This window comes from Myotis lucifugus, unplaced genomic scaffold (assembly GCF_000147115.1).
Source record: "Myotis lucifugus unplaced genomic scaffold, Myoluc2.0 scaffold_39, whole genome shotgun sequence".
Lineage (NCBI taxonomy): Eukaryota > Metazoa > Chordata > Mammalia > Chiroptera > Vespertilionidae > Myotis > Myotis lucifugus.
This window is the reverse complement of record NW_005871087.1, coordinates 2,498,092-2,518,348: the sequence shown is the minus strand read 5'-3', so window position 1 is coordinate 2,518,348 and position 20,257 is coordinate 2,498,092. Positions and strand designations below refer to the sequence as shown.

Sequence of the window (20,257 nt, the reverse complement as noted above, 5' to 3'; positions counted from 1 at the left end):
TCCTACAAGGCCTTGGAAATGATTTGCGGTCGGGTTTGGGGGCCTATTTGTCAGAAGGGAGAAGTTTTTAATGAGAGGCTTTATGACAGCTCACCATCCTGAGTGCTAGTTAAAGCGAGATAAACCTTTTACCAGACAAAAGACGCTGCCCATAAATATTCAGACATCTGCTGGGAACCCTATTTGCCTTATCATTTGGAAAAAGACTGGCCTCAAATACCGCTTAGGACGTGCATTTTAAACTTCCTGTACGTTGAAAATCGACTTGGAGGTATACAAAGTGATTGCTGTGTAAGTGAATAAAGCATTTTTTTTCTCTTATCACATGGCGAGGTTTGACAAGAACCTGAGCAGATATATGGCTATTAAAATGGTTTGTGGCATGGGAAAGCCCTAATGAAAACGTTTACACTGCAGTTGTGACAGTGTCTTCGCAGTAATACATGAAGGGAATGTTGCACCATGTAATGGGGTATGGGTAAGTCTTGCATAGAATGGAAATTACGTAGTGAACTCAAACGTTTAAAGTTCCTTGGGTAGTATGTGGCCCTTAGAAGACCAGGAATTCTCATACTAAATGACAAAGACATCAAGCTGGCAATTGTCCGACAGGGGCACTGTTAACGGAAAGCAAAGCCATTGAATGAATGGATTTTTAAGACCATCCTTTTGTCCAATCAAGGGATTGCTTCTGTCTCGTTTATTTTTTCAATTGAATCCTCTTATCCAGTGTCAGCATGGAGTTGCTGTTGAGTTTACATCCCTTTGAAGTCATGGGTACCCTGGCTGATAAGCAAGTGCCATCAGTCATTTAGTCATTCAGCACCATTACTACCTGTTTCATAATAGACACTGTGCTAGGTTGTAGAACCATTGGAAAATGAATCAACATCATGAATGGCACAGTGGACTTAGAATCCAGGAGAGAAATAAAGCATGATCATGTTCAAGGTGTGTGACACATAGCGTGAGAGAAGAGAGAAGCAAATGACCAACAAGCTGGGTCCGACACAGGAAACGTTCCCTAGAATGTTGCATTTGATCTACACACATGCAAACCTGCTGTAGATGCCTGAGACTCCGGGCAGAGACAGCAAGGGCGAGAGAGAAAGATGAGTCAGAGAAGGATGAGGAGTTCAGTGTGGTAGGAGGAGAGACCTTATGTGGATAGTCTTGGAGAATTAAACCAAAAGGTAAATGGGAAGCCATGGGCTCTTTATAAAGCATGTGTGTTATGCTAAATAGGTCAGCCTACATCTACTTGTAGGAGCCTTCTTTGGAGATGTCATGTGGAACTAAATAGAAAGGCACGGTCTCATGGGCGATCCTACTGCTGATTCCATCTAAATGATTTCTGGACAGACAGGAGGCATGGAAAATACTTTGATCCCATCACTGAATTGTCTTATGTGCCCTTAAACTCCTCCAATACATTAACTTACAACAGCCATTGGCTTAACAGTGCCAATGTCCTTAATATGTGACATTTCCACTATGAAATAATATCTGTCAAGATGCTAACTCAGCTATAAAAATGTGATCTATGCTGTACTTTGGTAGGGAAGGTAGTTTAACACGGCCTCTTTTATATTCCCTCTTGGAATGAAAAATAAGGAAAATTAGTTCTGCTTATCTTTAAAGGGATATGCATATTTTTAGGGTTATCTTTAAGGTAGGAAAATGGTAAGGAGCTGTTCTCCATATCTCTAATATAATTTTTAATTATGTAATATATTTTATTGGTAGATATCAGTTTTCTTTGTATCTTAAAAAGTAGGGAAGATAGTGAAATATATTATGACCAACCCATTCATTTGATAAGTGTTATAGCTTAATGGTCTTTAATCTCTTTCTTCTTAAATCTCTTTAAACTGATTTTGGAACTGTATGCATGTGCAAGGAAGGCATATACCATAAGAGTTCTGCAAAGTAAAGACAAAGGACTTAGGTTGCACTATTAGTTTTTCCACACAAACTGTGTGAGTCCTTCATATCTTCAGAACATACCACATTGATTTTCATAACACACGTTTGTGCTGAGAGCCACACTTGATTAAATTATAGAATTAGAATGGGAAGCTAATGAACATACATGTTGCTGAAGCCATTAGAAGCTCACTGAAGTACTGGGATCCTTCCCAGCGGTTCTCAACCTGTGGGTCGCGACCCCTTTGGCGGTCAAACAACCCTTTCACAGGGGTCGCCTAAGACCATCCTGCATATCAGATATTTACATTATGATTCATAGCAGTAGCAACATTACAGTTATGAAGTAGCAACGAAAATAATTTTATGGTTGGGTCACAACATGAGGAACTGTATTTAAAGGGCCAGGAGGTTGAGAACCACTGTTCTATGCACACTTCATATTTCTATTGGCTCTGCAACTATGATCTCGTTAAGCAGAAAAACAAAAGGAAAAGAACATAGTAACCCACCTGCATAATGAATTTCCTTTCATAATTTTAATAAGTTTAATGATTAAAAAACTAATTGTTGTATTGCACTTTAGTCAACAAAACCATTTGACCGTGGGGCCCCATGTCTTCAAGTTTTCAAGTCTCCCTCCATAATGTAACATATTTACATTTTGATCTGTTGAAGTTCTAAAGAAGCTATTGAAAACATCAAAGTCACTGCCAAACAGATTTCTTTAGTTTTAGGAAAAAAAATTTAAGGGATTCAATAAAGCATTGTCGAGAATCCTAATTATCTAAGTACCTGCTTTGGTAAGAAATACTTCAATGTGACATACTTACATTCTTATTCAAAATGACATTATTTTATAAATAGGTACTTAACCAATCATTGAAACCATTATTCACAGTTGAATAGGCATGGTATTTAATTAGGATTCCTTTAAAGGAGACTCCATGGTTAAAACTAATTTGGTTTTAGTGTCTTTTAATATTGCATAGTTTTTAAAGATTTTGTAATTGATTTTAAGAGAGATGAAGGGAGAGGGAGAGAGAGAGAAACATTAATTGGCTGCCTCCTACAAGCCCCCGACCTGGGATTGAACCTGCAACCCAGGCATGTGACCTGACCAGCAATAGAACCAACAACCCTTCAGTGCATGACATGATGCCCAACCAACTGAGCCACACTGGCCAGGGCTAATATTATGTATTTTTAAAACAATTCCAATCAATGAAAACTGAATAAAAAAGTAACACAAAATTAAGAATGTTTAAGAGAAAAAGAAAAAATAACTATTTTTACAGCTAATAGCTTTTCTCTCTTTGGATAAATGATATACATAACTGTTCTAAAATTATCTGCTTGTAAATTTCATACCCTTAGCCCACAGTGACACATTCAAGGTAGCAGTCCCAATATTATAGCAATTGAGTCTAACTCATCTAAACTTAGGAGAGAGAAACCAACTCTCTAGTTAGCCATATCTCTAAAATAAATAGAAATAGAAATTTGAACTAAAAAAATAATCATATAGCCAGTGAAAGTCACAGACCAGTCTTGCCTCCTTTCATTGATAAATTATAGAATTTAGGCAGTTGGTTTAGATGTCAAGTCGTTTAGAAACTTGTTTATATCATTAATGTAATTTCGGTGCAGACGCTAAGATTTGCTGTTAGTTGTTGAGAGCAGAGAGTTGAATAGGTACTTTGTGCCATTTTCTAATTGCTGCACTTCAGATTTTTCTCATTTTGTATAAATGAAGCTTATGAATATTTGTTTGCATATGCCAGGTTTTCTGAACCTCAGCGCTAATGATGTTTGCGGCTGGATAATTCTCTGCTGTAGGGTCGTGTCCTGTGTGTTGTAGGATGGCTTCTACCATCAATGGCCCCTACCCACCATGTGTCAGTAGCAGCTCTCCCCCACATGTCTCCTGATATTGTCAAATGTCCCTTCTAGATTAAGCAACATACTTTTAATCATGTCCACAGATATGCTGTGGTGGTATTCATAGAACGTTTTTTACATCAGGTGAATTTCAGATCTCATTTTTAAGAATATGGTGATTGAAGATATTAATAAGTTCACAAATACGCGTGCTGAACCATGGTTTTCAAACTGCCCCTTGTGAAAAGGAGTTTTCTCAAAAGCTTGCTCCATTTTGACGCGTACTCTCAGACTTGCATTGTTAAATTTTTACCTCTTGATTTGGAATTGTGTCCTTTCATCATTCTGCCAGCCAATATTTATGAAGCATATGTTAGATGCCTCATCCTGTAGATAGCACTAAACCACTCTCATTTGACAGTGGTGAACAAGCAGACATGATTCAGGCCCTCTTAGTGTGAACATCCCAAATAAAAAATGTTGCTAAGTGTCAGCCATGTTTCATTTCACTGAATAATTAGAGGCAGAGATAGAGAAAAGTAAGTCACAAAAACTGTTTTGAATATCTACTGCCTGTAATTCTGTTCATTGGGATTACAAAAGATGTGTGAACATAACCCTTGCCCTCTTGGAAGGTATAACACTGAAAGAAGCAATTAGAGAATATCAAGGGGAAGGAAGGGATTAAGTGCTCAGATGGGGTCCTAGGGGCAGTGCGGATTCCTGCTTACCACGGTGATTGATCTTTCTGCCATACGGCCAGTGTTTGTCAGAGATCATTCCAGAATGCTTCCAAAGTCGAAGTCCTATCTGCCAGCTCGGCTGCAGCTTTTGGGATTTCAAACATAATTTGTTTTAAAGTCAGAATGCCCTGTACAAGTTGGTTGGAAATTTATCAAGGTAGTTGAGGATTCATGAGTGTTTCTAAGGAGGAGGAGGCTTTTCTGCTCCATTTTTTCTCTTCCCACAGCAGCAGCTCTTCTGAAACTTCACCCAACAACCCTCTTTGCTAAGAATGGAAAACAAAAAATTTTTTAAAACCACCTATTCGAAGATCACAAATGAAAAAGATTAAATATCTCGGCATATCCAGCAAGGAATGTTGCACAGAAATATTGCTGGATACTGCATTTGGATAGCTGTTCCCCAGATTAAATAAACCACCTTTATGCCATTTATATTATTAAATCATCCTTGCTATTAGAAAATCATTTGCACTCACTGATTTACTTGTAAGCCCTTATCATTCTCTGTACTCCATTTTACTAGGCTAAAGATAGTCTGATGTACACAAACTCAATTCAATTATTTTCTAACTAGATTAGAAATATTAAAAAATTGACAGAGAGGCAGAAAACCATACAGATGAGAAAAAAGACAAATGACCTTAACCAATATTATTTTAATTTTTTATTGTTGACACTAATTCTGATCCCCCCCCTTTGCCCACCTCCACCCAGCCCCCAGCCCCCTCCCTTGGCCATCCCCACACTATTGCCTGTGTCCATGGGCTACTTATAATGTACTTTAGCTAATCCCTTCATCTTCCTTTATCCAGTCCCCCCAACCCCCCTCCCCTCTGACATTTGTCAGTCTGTTCCATGCATCCATGCCTCTGGTTCTATTTTAAGTTGTGTTAAATAATTACTATAAAAAATTCCTAAAAGTCATGGTAGGAAAAGAGTATATAATATGGGCCACAAACATTTTGACATAAGGCACCTAGATACAACAAGAGGGGAAAGTGGGGGTGACATTTCTTTTCTTTTTTTTACTTATATTATCCAAATAATTTTCTCCCCTCTTTTACATCCTGATGATTTCAAATTCAGGCCTTACCAAAATTTCAAATAGGAAGAATTCTCACACAGGCAGCAACACAAGGGAGACGGAGCACATGGAAACACGGCAGGTCATCAGGCAGACCCCTGAATTATTCAGACAGTTGCCCATTTCAGCTCATCAAAAATGTAGGTTTGGCCTCTTTGCATATTTAAACCAAATATAATGGGATTATTGCTATAAAGACTCATGCCCTATCACAAGGCAATAAATAATTGAGAAACAGTATAAATAAAATAAAACCAATTATTGGTATTTAAGAACTATAACATTTGTTTATACAATAGCAATTTATAGACAAAGCAGGCTTCGAAAATGTTAGGGTACATCACAGTCATCTGGAGATATTAAAACACAGATTTGAAGACACAAAGCCAAGAGACTTCTGATTTTGATTCTAACCCTTAGTTTGCTGCTGCAGGTCCACAGATCATAAGTTGGAATTCATGTAGGTGTTCTTCTCACTGTAGTCCATATCCTGCTTTTAATAGAGGTTATTTTTGTTTTATTTTGTGTGTGTTTTTCATTTCTCTATCCTTTATTTACACAAATTACAATTTTTCTTTCTGCTAATACTCATCTTTATACAATTCTATCACATTAAAATTTGAACAATACATTCTGATTAAAGGATACTAATGATAATGATGTGTATCATGTATGATGCCTTCCAAATTGTTGGCCAGATACTGTAACAAACTCTACAGGGCATGATTGCCTCATATAACAGTCCAAGGATAGGGCCATCATTAGACAAAGCTGAATTAGATGCTCAAAGGATGTCATTTCAAGACCCTGGTTTTGAAATTTTGACTTAATCTATAAGCCAGGACATCTCCTCTGAGAGAGAAACTGAAGAAGGGAAGAGGGGTTGAGTAGAGACATTTGAGCAGATTATCTGGGGGAAAGGCATTCCAGGTGAAGGGGAATCACATGCAAAAGTGATGAAGGAAGGAAAATATTTGAGAAATAGCCAGGAGGCTAGTGTGCTTGCAAAGTGAACCACACAGAAAATGGTAAGAGAGAAAATCAGAGAAGGCGCAAAAGGGCAATTAATCTCGGGCTTTGTTGGGCCCTTGCACTGATAATGGCTTTTGTCCTGAGTAAGAGGGATAGCCATTGGAGGAAAGGAGTTGAGACTCGAATGTGAACTGGGACAAGGGAGCAGTAAGCAAAGGGAAGTGAAGTTTATTACAGCAAAAGTAATAAATCTCTTGGCACACCAGAAGGGTCCCAAAAAAGGTCGCTTCAGACGATCACTAGTCTAGGGGTTTATATTTTCCTGCTCTTGCCTTCTATTGGCTCTTTCAAAAAAATACCACCCAATCTCTTTTTGCCCACGTCTTCCTGCTTTTAGTTCCCATTCTGTGTTCAGGGGAGGGCAGCTCTACAGTTGGCTGGTACATTCTGCCTGTCTTGCTCACATCCTGACCACCTGGCTCATCTCTTTTTTTTTTTTTGAGCTTTAATTGATCTTTTTTTATTTTATTTTTAAATCTTTATTGTTGAAAGTATTAAATATGTCCCCCTTCTCCCCACATTGACCTCTTCTAGCCACTGTCTCCACTCCAGGCCTTAGCTACCATCTTCTCTTCCTGGAGCCCTTGTCCTAAACTGCCTGATCCCATCTAACTCCTCAGAGTGACAGGATCTGACTTACATTTTCAAAGGATCGCTCTGGTTGCTGTGTTGAACTAGAGCTAGACCAAGAGGAAATAAGAGAAAACAGGGAAACTGATCAGCAAATTTGCAATAGTTTCATACAGCTTTTGAGCCAGCTCTGTGTGCTCTTGTTGGAAGAGAGCCTGCCCGCATTTCCCCTATTTGCCAATCATCTTATATTTCATTTGGGAAATTAAAATATTGATGAACTCTCCAAGACTTGAAATTTCTTTCAACTATTGGCAGAAGGTTAACCACACAGTTGCTTTTCTGGCCTTAGGTCAGCTGTGTTTACTCCACATCAATGATCTTTGGAAACTTTCTCCAAATTACTATTGAAATTGTTTATTTCAGAACTAGGGCGACCAGATCGGCCCTCCATCTCTTGAGCGTGAGCAGCTTTGTTTTGCAGAGGCAGTGGCTAAAACAGACCAGACATTTCCATCAGCTGTTTGGTCATTGTGCTTTTTAGTGGAATTACAGCATGTTACAGTATTTTTCTTTGCCGCTTAAACATTGAGCAAACCCAGACATCCGGAGATGCTAAAATGAAAAATCTGTTTCCTTTTGCCTTGCCATTTGCCAAGCAAACTCTGTCAGACAGCACATTCTATACATTTCGAGAAAATGAAATTACCCTTAATGTGTTGGCAACATCTGTCACAAAACACTCTTCAGTCTATGGCTTAAATGCATTGGGTAGAAATGGATTTGACAGTATATTTAATGAGACACAATTATAGGTGAGGGCACTAGTTTGGCCTTAACAATCATAGGTTTTTCTTTTCCTTTTTTGTTGTTTTTCTTTTCCTATTTTGTTCTTTCTTTTCTCTCTTCTTTGTAAATGGCATATACAATACAAAGGACATTCTTTGATGAGGAAAGTGACTTGCAAACACCATTCTTTGTTGTAAACAGCCAGCACTTCAAATTCTTTAAGTTTCCTTCCCTGATAAAGTGTCATCAAGAAAATGTGTTTCTCCAAGAGGTTCCTGCCTACTACTAGTATTTCCACCTTACTCACTGATTGTAAAGTTCTTCCATCCCTTAAGACAGTTACGAAATTAATGTTCTTAATAATTTGTGGGAATCCTTTTTTCATTGAACATCTTTACTAAATATGAACAAGAATGTATGTTCTTACCAGTCCTCCCCCAAGAATTACTATTTTATTGTTCATTCATTTGTAAGAGCTGGTCTGGGTAGGAAAAGAATGTTTCCCTTACATTGTTTTACACTCCTTGCCTAGTGCTGCTAGTTACAATTCCAAAGGATGACAAGTCCCTTCCCACTCTTTCCTTTGATTGTCAGGTGTTTGGTTTCTACACAGAAGCAGCGCTTGCTCTGTGGCATCTGTAATCAAGTGAGTCCCCAAACACTTTCTGAGAAAGGATGTTTTAAAGAGACCAGACAATCCTTCCTAAATTAGTTCCAAATGCAGGCATTCAATCCTTCTATTCTTATCATGCATGGATTTTGATTCATCTGTCACATACTCACATATCTCATTTGCATATTGCCTTCCAAACAAAGACTCAAGTCTGCCTGCTCCGCCACACTGGGGAATGAGGTCACCCCCTAGGGCGTTGCAAGGAAAGTCTTCCTACCAAACACAATTTGGTCTTTATCTCTGATTTATGACAAACAATCTTTATGTGACTAGCGCAGGCTGATTAAATTGAGAGGTTTCCAAGACTGTGACAGTTTAGCTGTACGTTAGAATCTCTAGGGCAAATATTCTGAAAAGATAGACTAAGTCCCAAGTTCAAGAAGAGTATTGAAGTCTTGCACCTGCTAAGGATTAAAATATTGTGATAGTGCCACTTTGGGGTTGAAAAAAATGCTTTAGAACTTGTCTTAAGTCTGAGGTTATTCTATATAGTTTTTATTTAAGTGATTTAAGAACTTCCGTTCTTCTTAAATGAAGGCCAGTAAGTGATTTTTGTTTTTAATATCAAGATGGTTTCGTTAAAGCAATTTAGACAGCAGGAAGAAACTGTGATGTGTGTCTGAATTAAAGTTAAAGTTTTTATCATGTGTCTCATTCAAGAAGCATCCTGATGAACAACAATTCACAGAAGCATCACAAAATTCAAACAGCACAAATCCACAACCGTGTATATTTACAAGCTAGAGACCTTTAAAATAACATATTTTCTGATTGAATCTTGCTCAAAAGCCTTTTGGAGCAAAATTGAATCTGTATAGTAAGCATTTCCAAATATTTGGCTCAATTGCTATTCTTCCTCCATATTAATGGAAAGGAGTCCATAAAAAAGGCTGAGTGATAGCCTGATCTTTTAACACCTACAGTCGGGAAGTTGGATTTGGATAGAAACATGAGGAATTAATCATCCTGAGCAAAAGCGTTTTAGGAAACATTTGCCTGTGGGTAATTAGTTTGGGGTCTGAAAGCCTGTCGTCTACGTGGATCTGTCCTAGTTTTATTTCTTCAAAATGTTTACTTACATATATGGAGAAAAAGTCACATCGTGAAAAAATAATGTTTATAGGAAAAAACAGCATTCAGATACCTACCATGTTATTGCCATGGAATGTTTAAAAGAGCTGCTATAAGCATGAGCTTCTGCCTTTATCATCATCTCTAAAATAAAACATTGGCATAATATAATATCAAAGACTCTATCCAACCCTAGATTTTCAATTTTTTAAAAATATCTTTCATTGTCTAAATTAGTCAATTAAGGCAGAAAAGTAGGGTAGAGGAAAAGGAAAGAGGGGTGTGTGGCTTGGCTCTGTGCTTCAATAGCCAAGTGATACTTTGTATATGGGCAGAAGTGGTTTTTGGTTTTTTTTGGTTTTTTTAATATCTAGTATTTCTTTCATTCCAATAGTTATAATAAATCAAAAAGCATATTCTAAAGGGATGCTTTTCCTAACACCTGATGAAACAATTGACATTTTGACATTTTTACAAAAGTATAGCAATGTTGTATTTGACTGGTATTTAACAGTTTAGTATCTTCTGTCAAAAGCATAGACACAAAGAAAGTAGGTCAAAATATTCAAATTTTAAAACATGGGAAATAGTAGCTTGAATTTTTATTACACTTATACTAGATTTTAGTATGTCCAAAGAGATCCAGGGAAGGAACCCATCTGGACCAGTGTTGGCACCACAGTGGTAGATTGTACTGAGCTGATCAAAATCTGCCCATATAAATCATAGATAAATGTTGTAAACCAAAAGTTTTATGCAGTATCAATAAAAACTAGAGAATTTCCATCGTATTTGTATATTTTTAATTAAGAGAAGTTAGTATTTAGAACAATGAGAGGGCATATATATGATATTTTGGAATACATTCTACATTAAATATTAGAATTATAAATAACAGGCATTTAAATACATCACAGATAAATCACATTGGAGGAGAGGAAGCCACTTAATGCTATATATTTAGAACAGAAAATGTCATGGATGGATGTAAAAATTATACATGGTTGAATTTAGCCTTTTCAGTACTAGTAAACAGGTTGGATGTTATCACAGTCTACTGTGTTTATGTGTTTTAAGTTTCCTTCCTGTGGAACGTATTTTCAGACGGACATTGTGTGTGCTTCTAGGGTGCTGTGATAACGCCGACAATGGACCATCCAATGTCAATGCAGCCAGCAAACATGATGGGCCCCCTGACACAACAGATGAACCATCTTTCGTTGGGCACAACAGGAACGGTGAGTTGAAGAGTTTGTTTTGTTCTGTTTTCTTGAGTTTCTTCGACAAGATGAAATACTCTCTTTTCACTGGCATTGTCAGCAAAACTGGCTCTGTACCGTTGACTAACACACCTTTCAGGTTCCAGTGTGAACAAGCTGCCTTCTGCCTGCATATTCCATTCTGGGACACGTTTACTCACATTGACAACGCTGAGGGCTGTGTTGTGCTGCATCTAAATTTGAGTTACTTCTTGCTCTTGAGACAAAATGCACCAAGTACAATGTCTGTTTTTGGAAGAGTGTCTTTAGGCATGTACCTGCAAATCTAGACCTTGTAACTTAATATACTTGAGCCTGTTTTTCTTTTCCCAGATGCTTACCACTTCAGCTAATATATCTTCCCCAGGTTACTTACAGTGAGGGGCCAACCTTGACTATGACTAATATACAGGGTTTTTTATTCAGTTTCCATGTTTAAGTCAGTAAAAAGTAATTGAGAACCTGACATAATCGAGTTCTTTTCATCTTTCTTTTGACTATATTGACATAGATTATGTTGAAAAATGGGAAAGGAATCTAACACACTTAATCTTTTTTTTTTTTTATAAATTGGGATATTTTCGACTAGCTATTATTTTTCCTTAGGGAACAAAAGTATATCAAAGAGTTCCCATTGCAACCTTGATTTTATATCAGTGAGGCCTTTGAAATCATTTGCAATACTTTGTGTTAGTTTTTAAATCCATACAAAGAGAATTCCCCAAATAGTCAAGGAGGCAAATATTTAATACAACCTGGAATACTGCAACTTTGTTAATTACCATTATAGAGAACAGTGAAAGGCATCAAAGTCAACCTCTTATGTGACACCATTCCTAAGAGTTTTTATTTTTTTTATAAATGTTAAGGCAGGTAATTTTTCATTTTTAAAGATGTAGAAAGAAAAATATATTTTCTTTTTACGGAAGCAGCTTAAGTATTATAGAAATAACACTGGACTTGAAGTTGGGAGTTCTAGCCTCAAATCTTGATTGAGCCCTATTGTTTCTATCTGTCCAGTCTCAATTTCTCTCTCTGTCTAGTTGAAGTATTGAACATGATATAGGGGGCTCCTTTGACTACGTGCCTTTGTGTCTTTAAGGCTATATGTCTCATAGTCACCACTTCTGTGGTTTTTCACAATAATGCTAGCATCATCTCCAAATATCTTCATATACTATGTGCACTAGTTATATATTGGAAATTTTACCTTAAAGCAATGGCTTGCTTGATACATAGGCTTTTTGGGAATAGAAGATGTTTCTGACATGTCCACTGAAGCCTCAATAATCTGCTCTAAATAGGAATAAAGTCCATAAAGCTAGTGGAAAGAGTTGCTTTGTTTCAATAAAGAAGTTTAATTTTATTAACATAAAGTACCTATCTCTAAGACTTCAGTTTCTGAACCTAGAAAAAGCAGTTGATGATACTTTACCTGTCTGAGGCTGGGCTGGGTCAAATGATTTCTTAGGGCTCTGACCTAGACTTTTAAAAGTCATGTCTAAGGCGACATTTAACTCTACACTGTGGCACAGCTAATTTTCATCAGGGAGGTAAAATTCGAAGATAATATTTCTGGAGCTTTTAGTACTGTGTTAAGGATTATTTGTCATTGCTTTGCTCATTTTCCAGCAAAACAGACTCCATGAAGTGTTGAGAGGCCTCAAGTTTCTCATGTGCCCACTATTGATTTCCCTTCATGTCAGCCTTAATCTCCTTAAGGGATCATAAATTCTCAATAAGTGAAGTATTGCGATCTTATTATATTGAATAACAATCTGGAATCTGATAAGAGAGGGAATTATAATGCAAAGTCCAGCAAGAAACACTTTATAAATCCTAGTCATTTGAATCAAAAGCAAAGCCAGCTGACTTGCTGAAGTTCAAATTTGCAAACTAGAAAAAAACATAAAAGCTAAGTTTAATTGAGATTATGACTGGATCCTTTAGGGAATTGAAAAATAAACTAAAACATGAAGAACAGATTTAGGATTATAATAGTTATTGATTCAATCACATATATTATGATTAGTATTTAAGCATTTTCAACAAGAACACACTTATATGTAAGATCACTATTTTTATCTCGCTGGAAATGGGCAAATTATTTAAGAATGATATACAGCCCATTCCTTTCTCAGCAAAAGTTTAAAATTTGTGGTTTATTTTTAACACCAAATTTTCTGTAGCTTTTCCTCCCATTCTTTTCTTCCTTCACATTTGTACTAAAAAAAAATGTTTATGTATATTATAAACTTTGTATAAATTAATGTTTTGCAAAGGTTTGAAAGTTCATAAGGTTCCGGAAAGGCAGAAAGAAAACAATATTATTTTGTTGATTTATTCAACAAAATACCACTATATCTAGTGCCCAGAATACTGGTAAACATTTTTCTTGACTGTCACTCTTGTACTTCAACATGCCATCATAGATTCATTTTATGTGAATTTTTGATTGGTATGTGGAGTGGCTATCAGATTTTCCCATCTATTTCTTCTTTTCAATGTATTTTATTATTGCTGGGAAGATTGCCTGTTGTCATGGAAAGAACAGTGGACATTGGGATCAAACTTAAATTCAAAGTCCTGCTCAGCTCCTTATTAGCTATGCATGTTTAGGCAGGTTTTTTAACCTCTCTGAACTTTTATTTCCTCTTCTAAAAAGTAGAAAAATAACATTTACATCCCCGGGGAGTTGCCAGCGCTAAATGCAATGACATATGTGACATTCCTAATACAGTGTGAAATCTGGCAGATAGATGCTTATCAAATGAGCTGTCCTTCCCGCCTATATCCAGTGGCTTCAACTGGTAGGAATCTAGTCCAAGTCACCAGAAGGGATGTAGGAAATTAACAAGTTCACAGCACAACACTTGCCTACTCTATTTCGTTTGGCATAACATTTCTTTTTCACGTTTCCACTTCCTTAGCGCCTAACATACTCTTCCAAGGTTGTAAACCCAAAAATTCTAGAGGCCAGCCAAGTCACATTAATGAATCAAGTTGGCTGATTCAAGCAAAAACCCTAGAAGTACAGAATCAACTTTGGTCTACATTGACCTCTCATGTACTATAAATATACTTGATAGTGGAGATGACATTTTAAATTAGAGATATTTTTAATGCAATACTAATAACCTCTCTGCCTGAGAGTTAGGTGAACAGTAGGGGGAGGTGGCACCCTTGGCAGCCTGGAACATGATGTTGCCTCTAAGGAAGGCAGCTACTACTCAACTCCAGGTCGCTATTGCTACAGAGGCATGCAGACCTAGGGTGGCCTCCCCTTCCAATTTTTTCAGATAAATTAAATATTTAAATCTTAATGGAACATTTCCCTGTATTTGAATATTGAACCCAGTTTGCCCTAAAAGCTCTCAGATTGTGACTCCTGCCCAGGGATTTCCTAGGTCTCCTCTGACTCTTCTGGCCATTGCTTCTTCTGTTCTTTCACAGGCTGCTCAGACAGGGTTCCATTTTTTAACTTCTCGTTAATACATGATTTCCTTAAACCATGCCATCTACTTTCATGGTTTTGAACTCTGCTTGCTATGCCAAAGACTCTTAAATCTGAGTCCTCAGTGCTAACCTCATTTTACATTTTTAGACCCATTTTTCCAACTATTTGCTAACTGTCTCATGTAAATCTCCCTCTGATATCTCAAAGTCAGCATGACCCAAACTAATCGAATTAGCTTCCCCAGGTGTCCGCCCCACTGATGCCCTTCCACTTACACATTCCTGCTTTTTATTTCCTCTCAAGCCATATCCATGCCCTTTTGCTCTGCTAGTCAAATGCTAATCTTAGAACTCAGTCTAGACTCTTTTCTTCTCCCTCAGCACCATATACAATTACTTTTCAAGTCCCATCAATTTAGTCTCATAGACATTTGTCAAAATACATCCCTTCCTCCACACTTCTAGACTCTGCCCAGGGTCTCACTTGATTACTTATAATAGTCTCCTAACTGCTCTTCCTGCTTCCTGTCTCAATGGGCTCCAATCCATTCTCCAGCATGTTGCCACAGCCAGTCAATCTAAAATTATCTGATCATGTGTCTCTCTTACCAGTAACTTCAGAGGCTTTCAGACATCTAAGCTCACTGAAATTCTACAAACAAGATGTGAGCAGTGACGAGTCAAGATAAAGACAGGAGCCTCCATCCAGAAACAGATAGGCTCCAGGGGAAGAGCAGAGAGAGATCAGTGAATGATCTACAGTAGGCAGTGGTCCAGGGCTAATGGGGAGTTGGAGCTAGATTGGAATTTTCCAGTATTAGAAGGGGGGGGGGGGAGGCCTTAGTCCATAGGCCACATCCCACTTTCCTTTCTAAGATCCCTGGGTAAAGAAGTTTATTGAGATGCCTCTTTTTCATCTTCATTAAAGTAGATATATTTGGTCCCTTGTAACCCCCAATTTTGAAATGGAACCCAGGTAGTTTAACCTTTCTCTACCATTTGCCACCGCAAATGATTATTGTTTAATTCTCTACGTATTTTTGAGCTAGATAGAGTCTCCCAGCCTTAAAAGAAATAAAATAACTGTTTTATTCCAGGGCTCTGCTGACCTTGGAGAATTTTCTAGCTTTTCCACTTTTTTTTTCCTTGTCATAGGAGCCCCTGGATAGAACCAAAGCCCTGTTAACCACCATTTCTTATCACTGTATTGTAAGCTTTAGCCGAAATCACTGGGGATTTTACTGTATTATGAGAACCTCCAAATTGCATGACAATCTTGTTTTACAAGTTTCTTATCTCATTTTCATTTGTTCAGTTGGTGGTCACCAGTGGCTTACAATGTCACCGGAATCTTTGAAAGAAATAAAAGTTTTTGTTCTGCAGGCTCCTTATCTGCAGTTCTGTTTGTATTCTCCAAACCACTGGTGATTTGTGACATCATTGGATTCCATGGTGTAACCATAGCCACTCACAAAGATAATCTTGTAATTCTACTCCATTTGTGCATGTAGTTCCCTAACATTTTTTCAGTCATACCATTTCTCCTTTATTACTGTAAAATGTTGAATTACTAATGTTGCTCAGAGATTATCTTTTTTAATTATTACATATCAATATTAGGGCTAAGAGTAATAAAGAGCAGTGAGCACATAGTGTTAAATGGGCTCATGACTAGAAAATAATATCATAAATTCACAAATGGCAATGAGTATATCTCCTTAAATGGTTTTTGAAGAAAAGGTGTCAATTAATTAAAAATGGTCAAATACAAGACTGAAAATATAGACAAAAGGGAATAGCTTTTTAAATTTGTTTAGTCTTATTCTAAGATAAATAAACTTTGAAGGTAGTCTTTAAACAAAAAGTGAATAGGCATTAAGTGAAAGTCTAGTATTATGAAAGTTTAATTGCAAATATTAAGTTTTTGCTGCTTAAAAATTTATTCTGACTTCAAATAAATTAGCAACAAAGTACAAGAGCCCAATAGATAAAAACAATGTGAATATATAGTTGGTAGAAGAGGAAATAGAATTCCAAAAAACATGAAAAATAATAATGAAAGAAGTAGTAATTTAATCAAATACACAGAGACATACATACATAGCCCATTAAAGAAAGTTATAAAAATAATATGCATTGCTGATGAAGGTGTGAGGAATAAGCATTCTCATTATGTGATGACAGGGATCTAAATTTGTAAAAGTCTCAGTTGGATAGCAAGGTGGACAGTCAAGACATTTTAAAACAGCTCTGCTGACTGACCAATAAGTTTTAATTTTAGAAGCTATTTTATGGAAATATTCTAAAGTAACAGTAAAGCCTTTATACCTCAAAAGTGTTCAAGCTAGTGTTCGTTATAATGTCTAATGAAGAAGAATTATTGAACCATAAGCCATCCACAAATCAGAATATAATACTACATGGAGTTATAAGAAATTTTCCAAATAGGAAAAGGATGAGCTATCATTATGAGCAGGATGTAAATTTGCACATGTATCAAACATGAAAAAATATTTATGAAATAAGGCTATAGAAATACAAAACAAATGTGGTTATTTCTGGGTGATGGAATTAGGGATCATTCCTATTTTAATCATATTTCTATACATTCTCCAAGTATACAACAATAAGCATGATTTACTTTTATTATTTATTTTTAATACAAATGTATTTGTGGAAAAATGACTAGTGGCATGATCTTAAAATTAACTTTTTGTTTGTTTGTTTGTTTGTTTGTTTGTAGTAATGTGTGATTGTAGTTTTTTAAATGGAACTAGGCATTACTACCACTATTTAAGAACATATTTGGAGACCCTATAAAAATGATTCTACTTATTCTAGCTTTGGTGATGGTAATCAATTCACTAGTTCACATACCTGTTGTGAGAAGCAAAATGACTCATGCCTAAGGTTTTTTTTGCTTTTGAATCTTTGACCAATATTTTTATCTGTCTTCTCATGAGAAAGTGATTAACATTGTCCTTTTGTGGCAAGGAGATTAAATGGAGAAATGTCTGAGAGTCCAAATGAAGTTTTTAAGTCGATGGAAAAAAGGAAGTTTGAGATTTTAGTTTTTTGAAGAAATAATGATCATATAAATGGAATAAGGGTATCACAGAACCATCTATGTAACCGTGTTTGGGCAGTTTATTTGAATGTGATCGATATTTGGTCTTTTCACACAGTTTACCCCTCCAAGGAGAATTGGGGCTAGATTAGAACTTTCCATTTTTAAAGGGAGTGGGGGGAGATGGAGGGGCCTTGGGCCATAGGCAAGGTCCAACTTTCCTTTTTTAGATCTCTGGCTAAAGAAATTTACTAAACCAAAGCCTCTTTCTCATTTAAAAAAAAAGCAGATCTATTTGGTCCCATATAACCCCAAATTTTGAAATGGATGCCATGTGGTTTAATTAGTCTTTCCCTAATATTTGCTACCTCCAATGTTACAACACTTAGGAAAAAGACAGCAATCATTGCTGAGTAGATTGTTCTACTTGTCTCCGCTCTCACTGCTCCAGCAGGCAAAGCTCCTTGGTCTTGACAGACAACCATTGGGATCAGAGTCAGAGCTGAGTGATCAAAATGCATCAGCCCCCATGGAGTATGGAAATGTGCACATTTTTTATTGATCTCTTAAATTTTCCATTCTTTATTTTTTTCTCCAGGACTTTTTCATATTGTGCTCTGGGCCCCTTCTAGATGGGCTGCCTTGTAGAACTTTGGGGTCAGAGAGGGTACAGATTTCATATTGATACCCCATAGAAGTGACCAAAGTAATGACAGTCTGAGGGAGATGACAATGTTCGAGGACAGAGTGTACTGTCCTAGCAGGTGGAGCCTAACACCATGTACAGTGTGGTGGTTATGGTGACCATTGTAACTTCTGTAAACTGGGTAAGGGTCATAGTGCCTGAAGAACTTGGAGGTAGGGGGGTTAGGCAACCTCATGACATACAGTGAGTGGGCACTTCCAAGATGTAGAGCTAAGATTCTGTTTTATTTTCTTTTGTACTTCATTGCATTCTTTCTCATGCTCTTTTCATTCAAAGATTCAGTCCCAAGACAGGATTATGATACTCCACCAGCTGTTGTGTCAGGTAGGAAAATTCTAATTCCTTTCAGACTTGATTGGTGGGGAGAGATGGAAGTTGCCTGGTTTTCTCCAAAACTCTTTAAAGCAGTGATTCTCAATGGGGCTGGGTACAAGGAATGTAAATTTCAGTTCCGGGGTGGGGGGTAGAGCGGGGCAAAGGGAGTGGGCAGAGCATGGTTCAAAAATGTATTTAATAGTTCAGTCCAATTTTGTGTATGAAAAATAAATATGTTGCTTTTGTAATAAAAAGTAAAAGCTCAAAGACATTTGGTCTGTGAAGGATACACAGAATGTGGAGACTGTTCTGTGTATCAGAGGGTCTCAGTGTGGGAGGGTTCATCAGAATTTCTGAGAAGTGGGAGAGGACATTTATGTTTATCAAAGGAGGGCACAAATTAATAAAATGTAGTTTGAGAAGCACTGCTTTGGAGACCAGAATTCTTCTGAAATCAGAAAATCATCCCATTTTGCTTGCTCAACACCCAGCATAGTGTCTCACCCATAGTAGGTGCTCAATATAATTGTTTGTTGAATGAATCAAAACTTCAGATTTGTTCCAAAAATGGTATTTTGGATATTGAAAGAGAAGCTGCCAATGTTCCACTTGCACAGCAAAGTGGCAGAGATTGATCTGAGAGTACATTAGCATCTGGAGGATTGTTATTAGCAATATTTAAGTTGTTCCATATACTTTGGTGGTGCAGTTTATAGTAGGGGATGGGGATGTGAAAGGGTGGGGTTTTATTTTGATTGCACAGATCTTGTGCTTTCTTAACTTTGAATTTTGGTTTCTTGCAAAGAGGATAATGGGCATAATTTTTTGCTTTTGTTGATTTGTTTTTAACTAAATAAAATACTGGCAGCCTAAAGAGCTCTGAACTCTTTGATCCTTTCATGTGTTAGACGATGAGGACATACAATCTAAAGCAAGAGATGAAGGCCAGGAGAGCCCATCAGTGGGTAGAGCCTGGCCACTGAGTGGTGGTTTTTAATAGAGAACAGCATGCTCTTGGCCCCTGGGTTGGCCTGACCTAGCATCTCAAGGGCAATCCTTTCCTCATGTCTGATGGACTTGTTTAATGGTGCTCATGGCTGAAAATTCATCTTACAAGTTCAGTTGAGAAACAATGAGTTAGCTTTCAGTTGTGAAATCACTTTTTTTTTAACCCTCACCCAAGGAGTGAGGATATTTTTTCCATTGATCTTTGACAGAGAAAGCATTGATGTGAGAGATACACATCGATTGGTTGCCTCCCACACTCGCCCAGACTGATGGGGGAGAGAGGGGCGGGTATTGAACCTGCAACCCAGGTATGTGCCCTGGGCCAGGAATCAATGGTGCACAGACTGACACTCTAATCACTGAGCCACACCAGCCAGGTCCACTTCGCTCTTTTTGAAGAGCTCTATAAATTGTCATTAATTAAAAGATCACTTATCTTCCCCCAAAGTGTGTATCCTATCCTATCATAATGTGTTTCATTTGGCATACTTTGTTTAATATAGCCTTTACTTGGTTTAATATATGGCACCTTTGTTTAACAAGAGGCACCTATTCTTGAAAATTCACCAATATTAATAATGAGGAAAGACAGAAACTGAAACTTTCCTTCTACTAGGTTTCCTGATTTCACTTTTAAGAACACACACACACAGAGAGACACACAAAAGCAATGA

The 20,257-nt window shown here is 37.2% G+C and overlaps 1 protein-coding gene across 11 annotated transcripts in view; it reads left to right on the top strand.

The window, feature by feature from the left end:
- RBMS3 (RNA binding motif single stranded interacting protein 3) overlaps positions 1-20,257 on the top strand; it is a 606,121-nt gene that overhangs the window by 519,090 nt on the left and 66,774 nt on the right. For 8 of the 11 annotated variants that reach the window (XM_006087588.3, XM_006087595.3, XM_023752956.1 and 5 more), the window contains 2 exons: positions 10,900-11,010; positions 18,537-18,584. In XM_006087588.3, coding sequence (XP_006087650.1) covers positions 10,900-11,010; positions 18,537-18,584 — 159 coding nt within the window. The remainder of the gene's footprint in view (positions 1-10,899; positions 11,011-18,536; positions 18,585-20,257) is intronic. The other 3 variants (XM_006087592.3, XM_023752958.1, XM_006087591.3) reach the window with 1 other exon arrangement.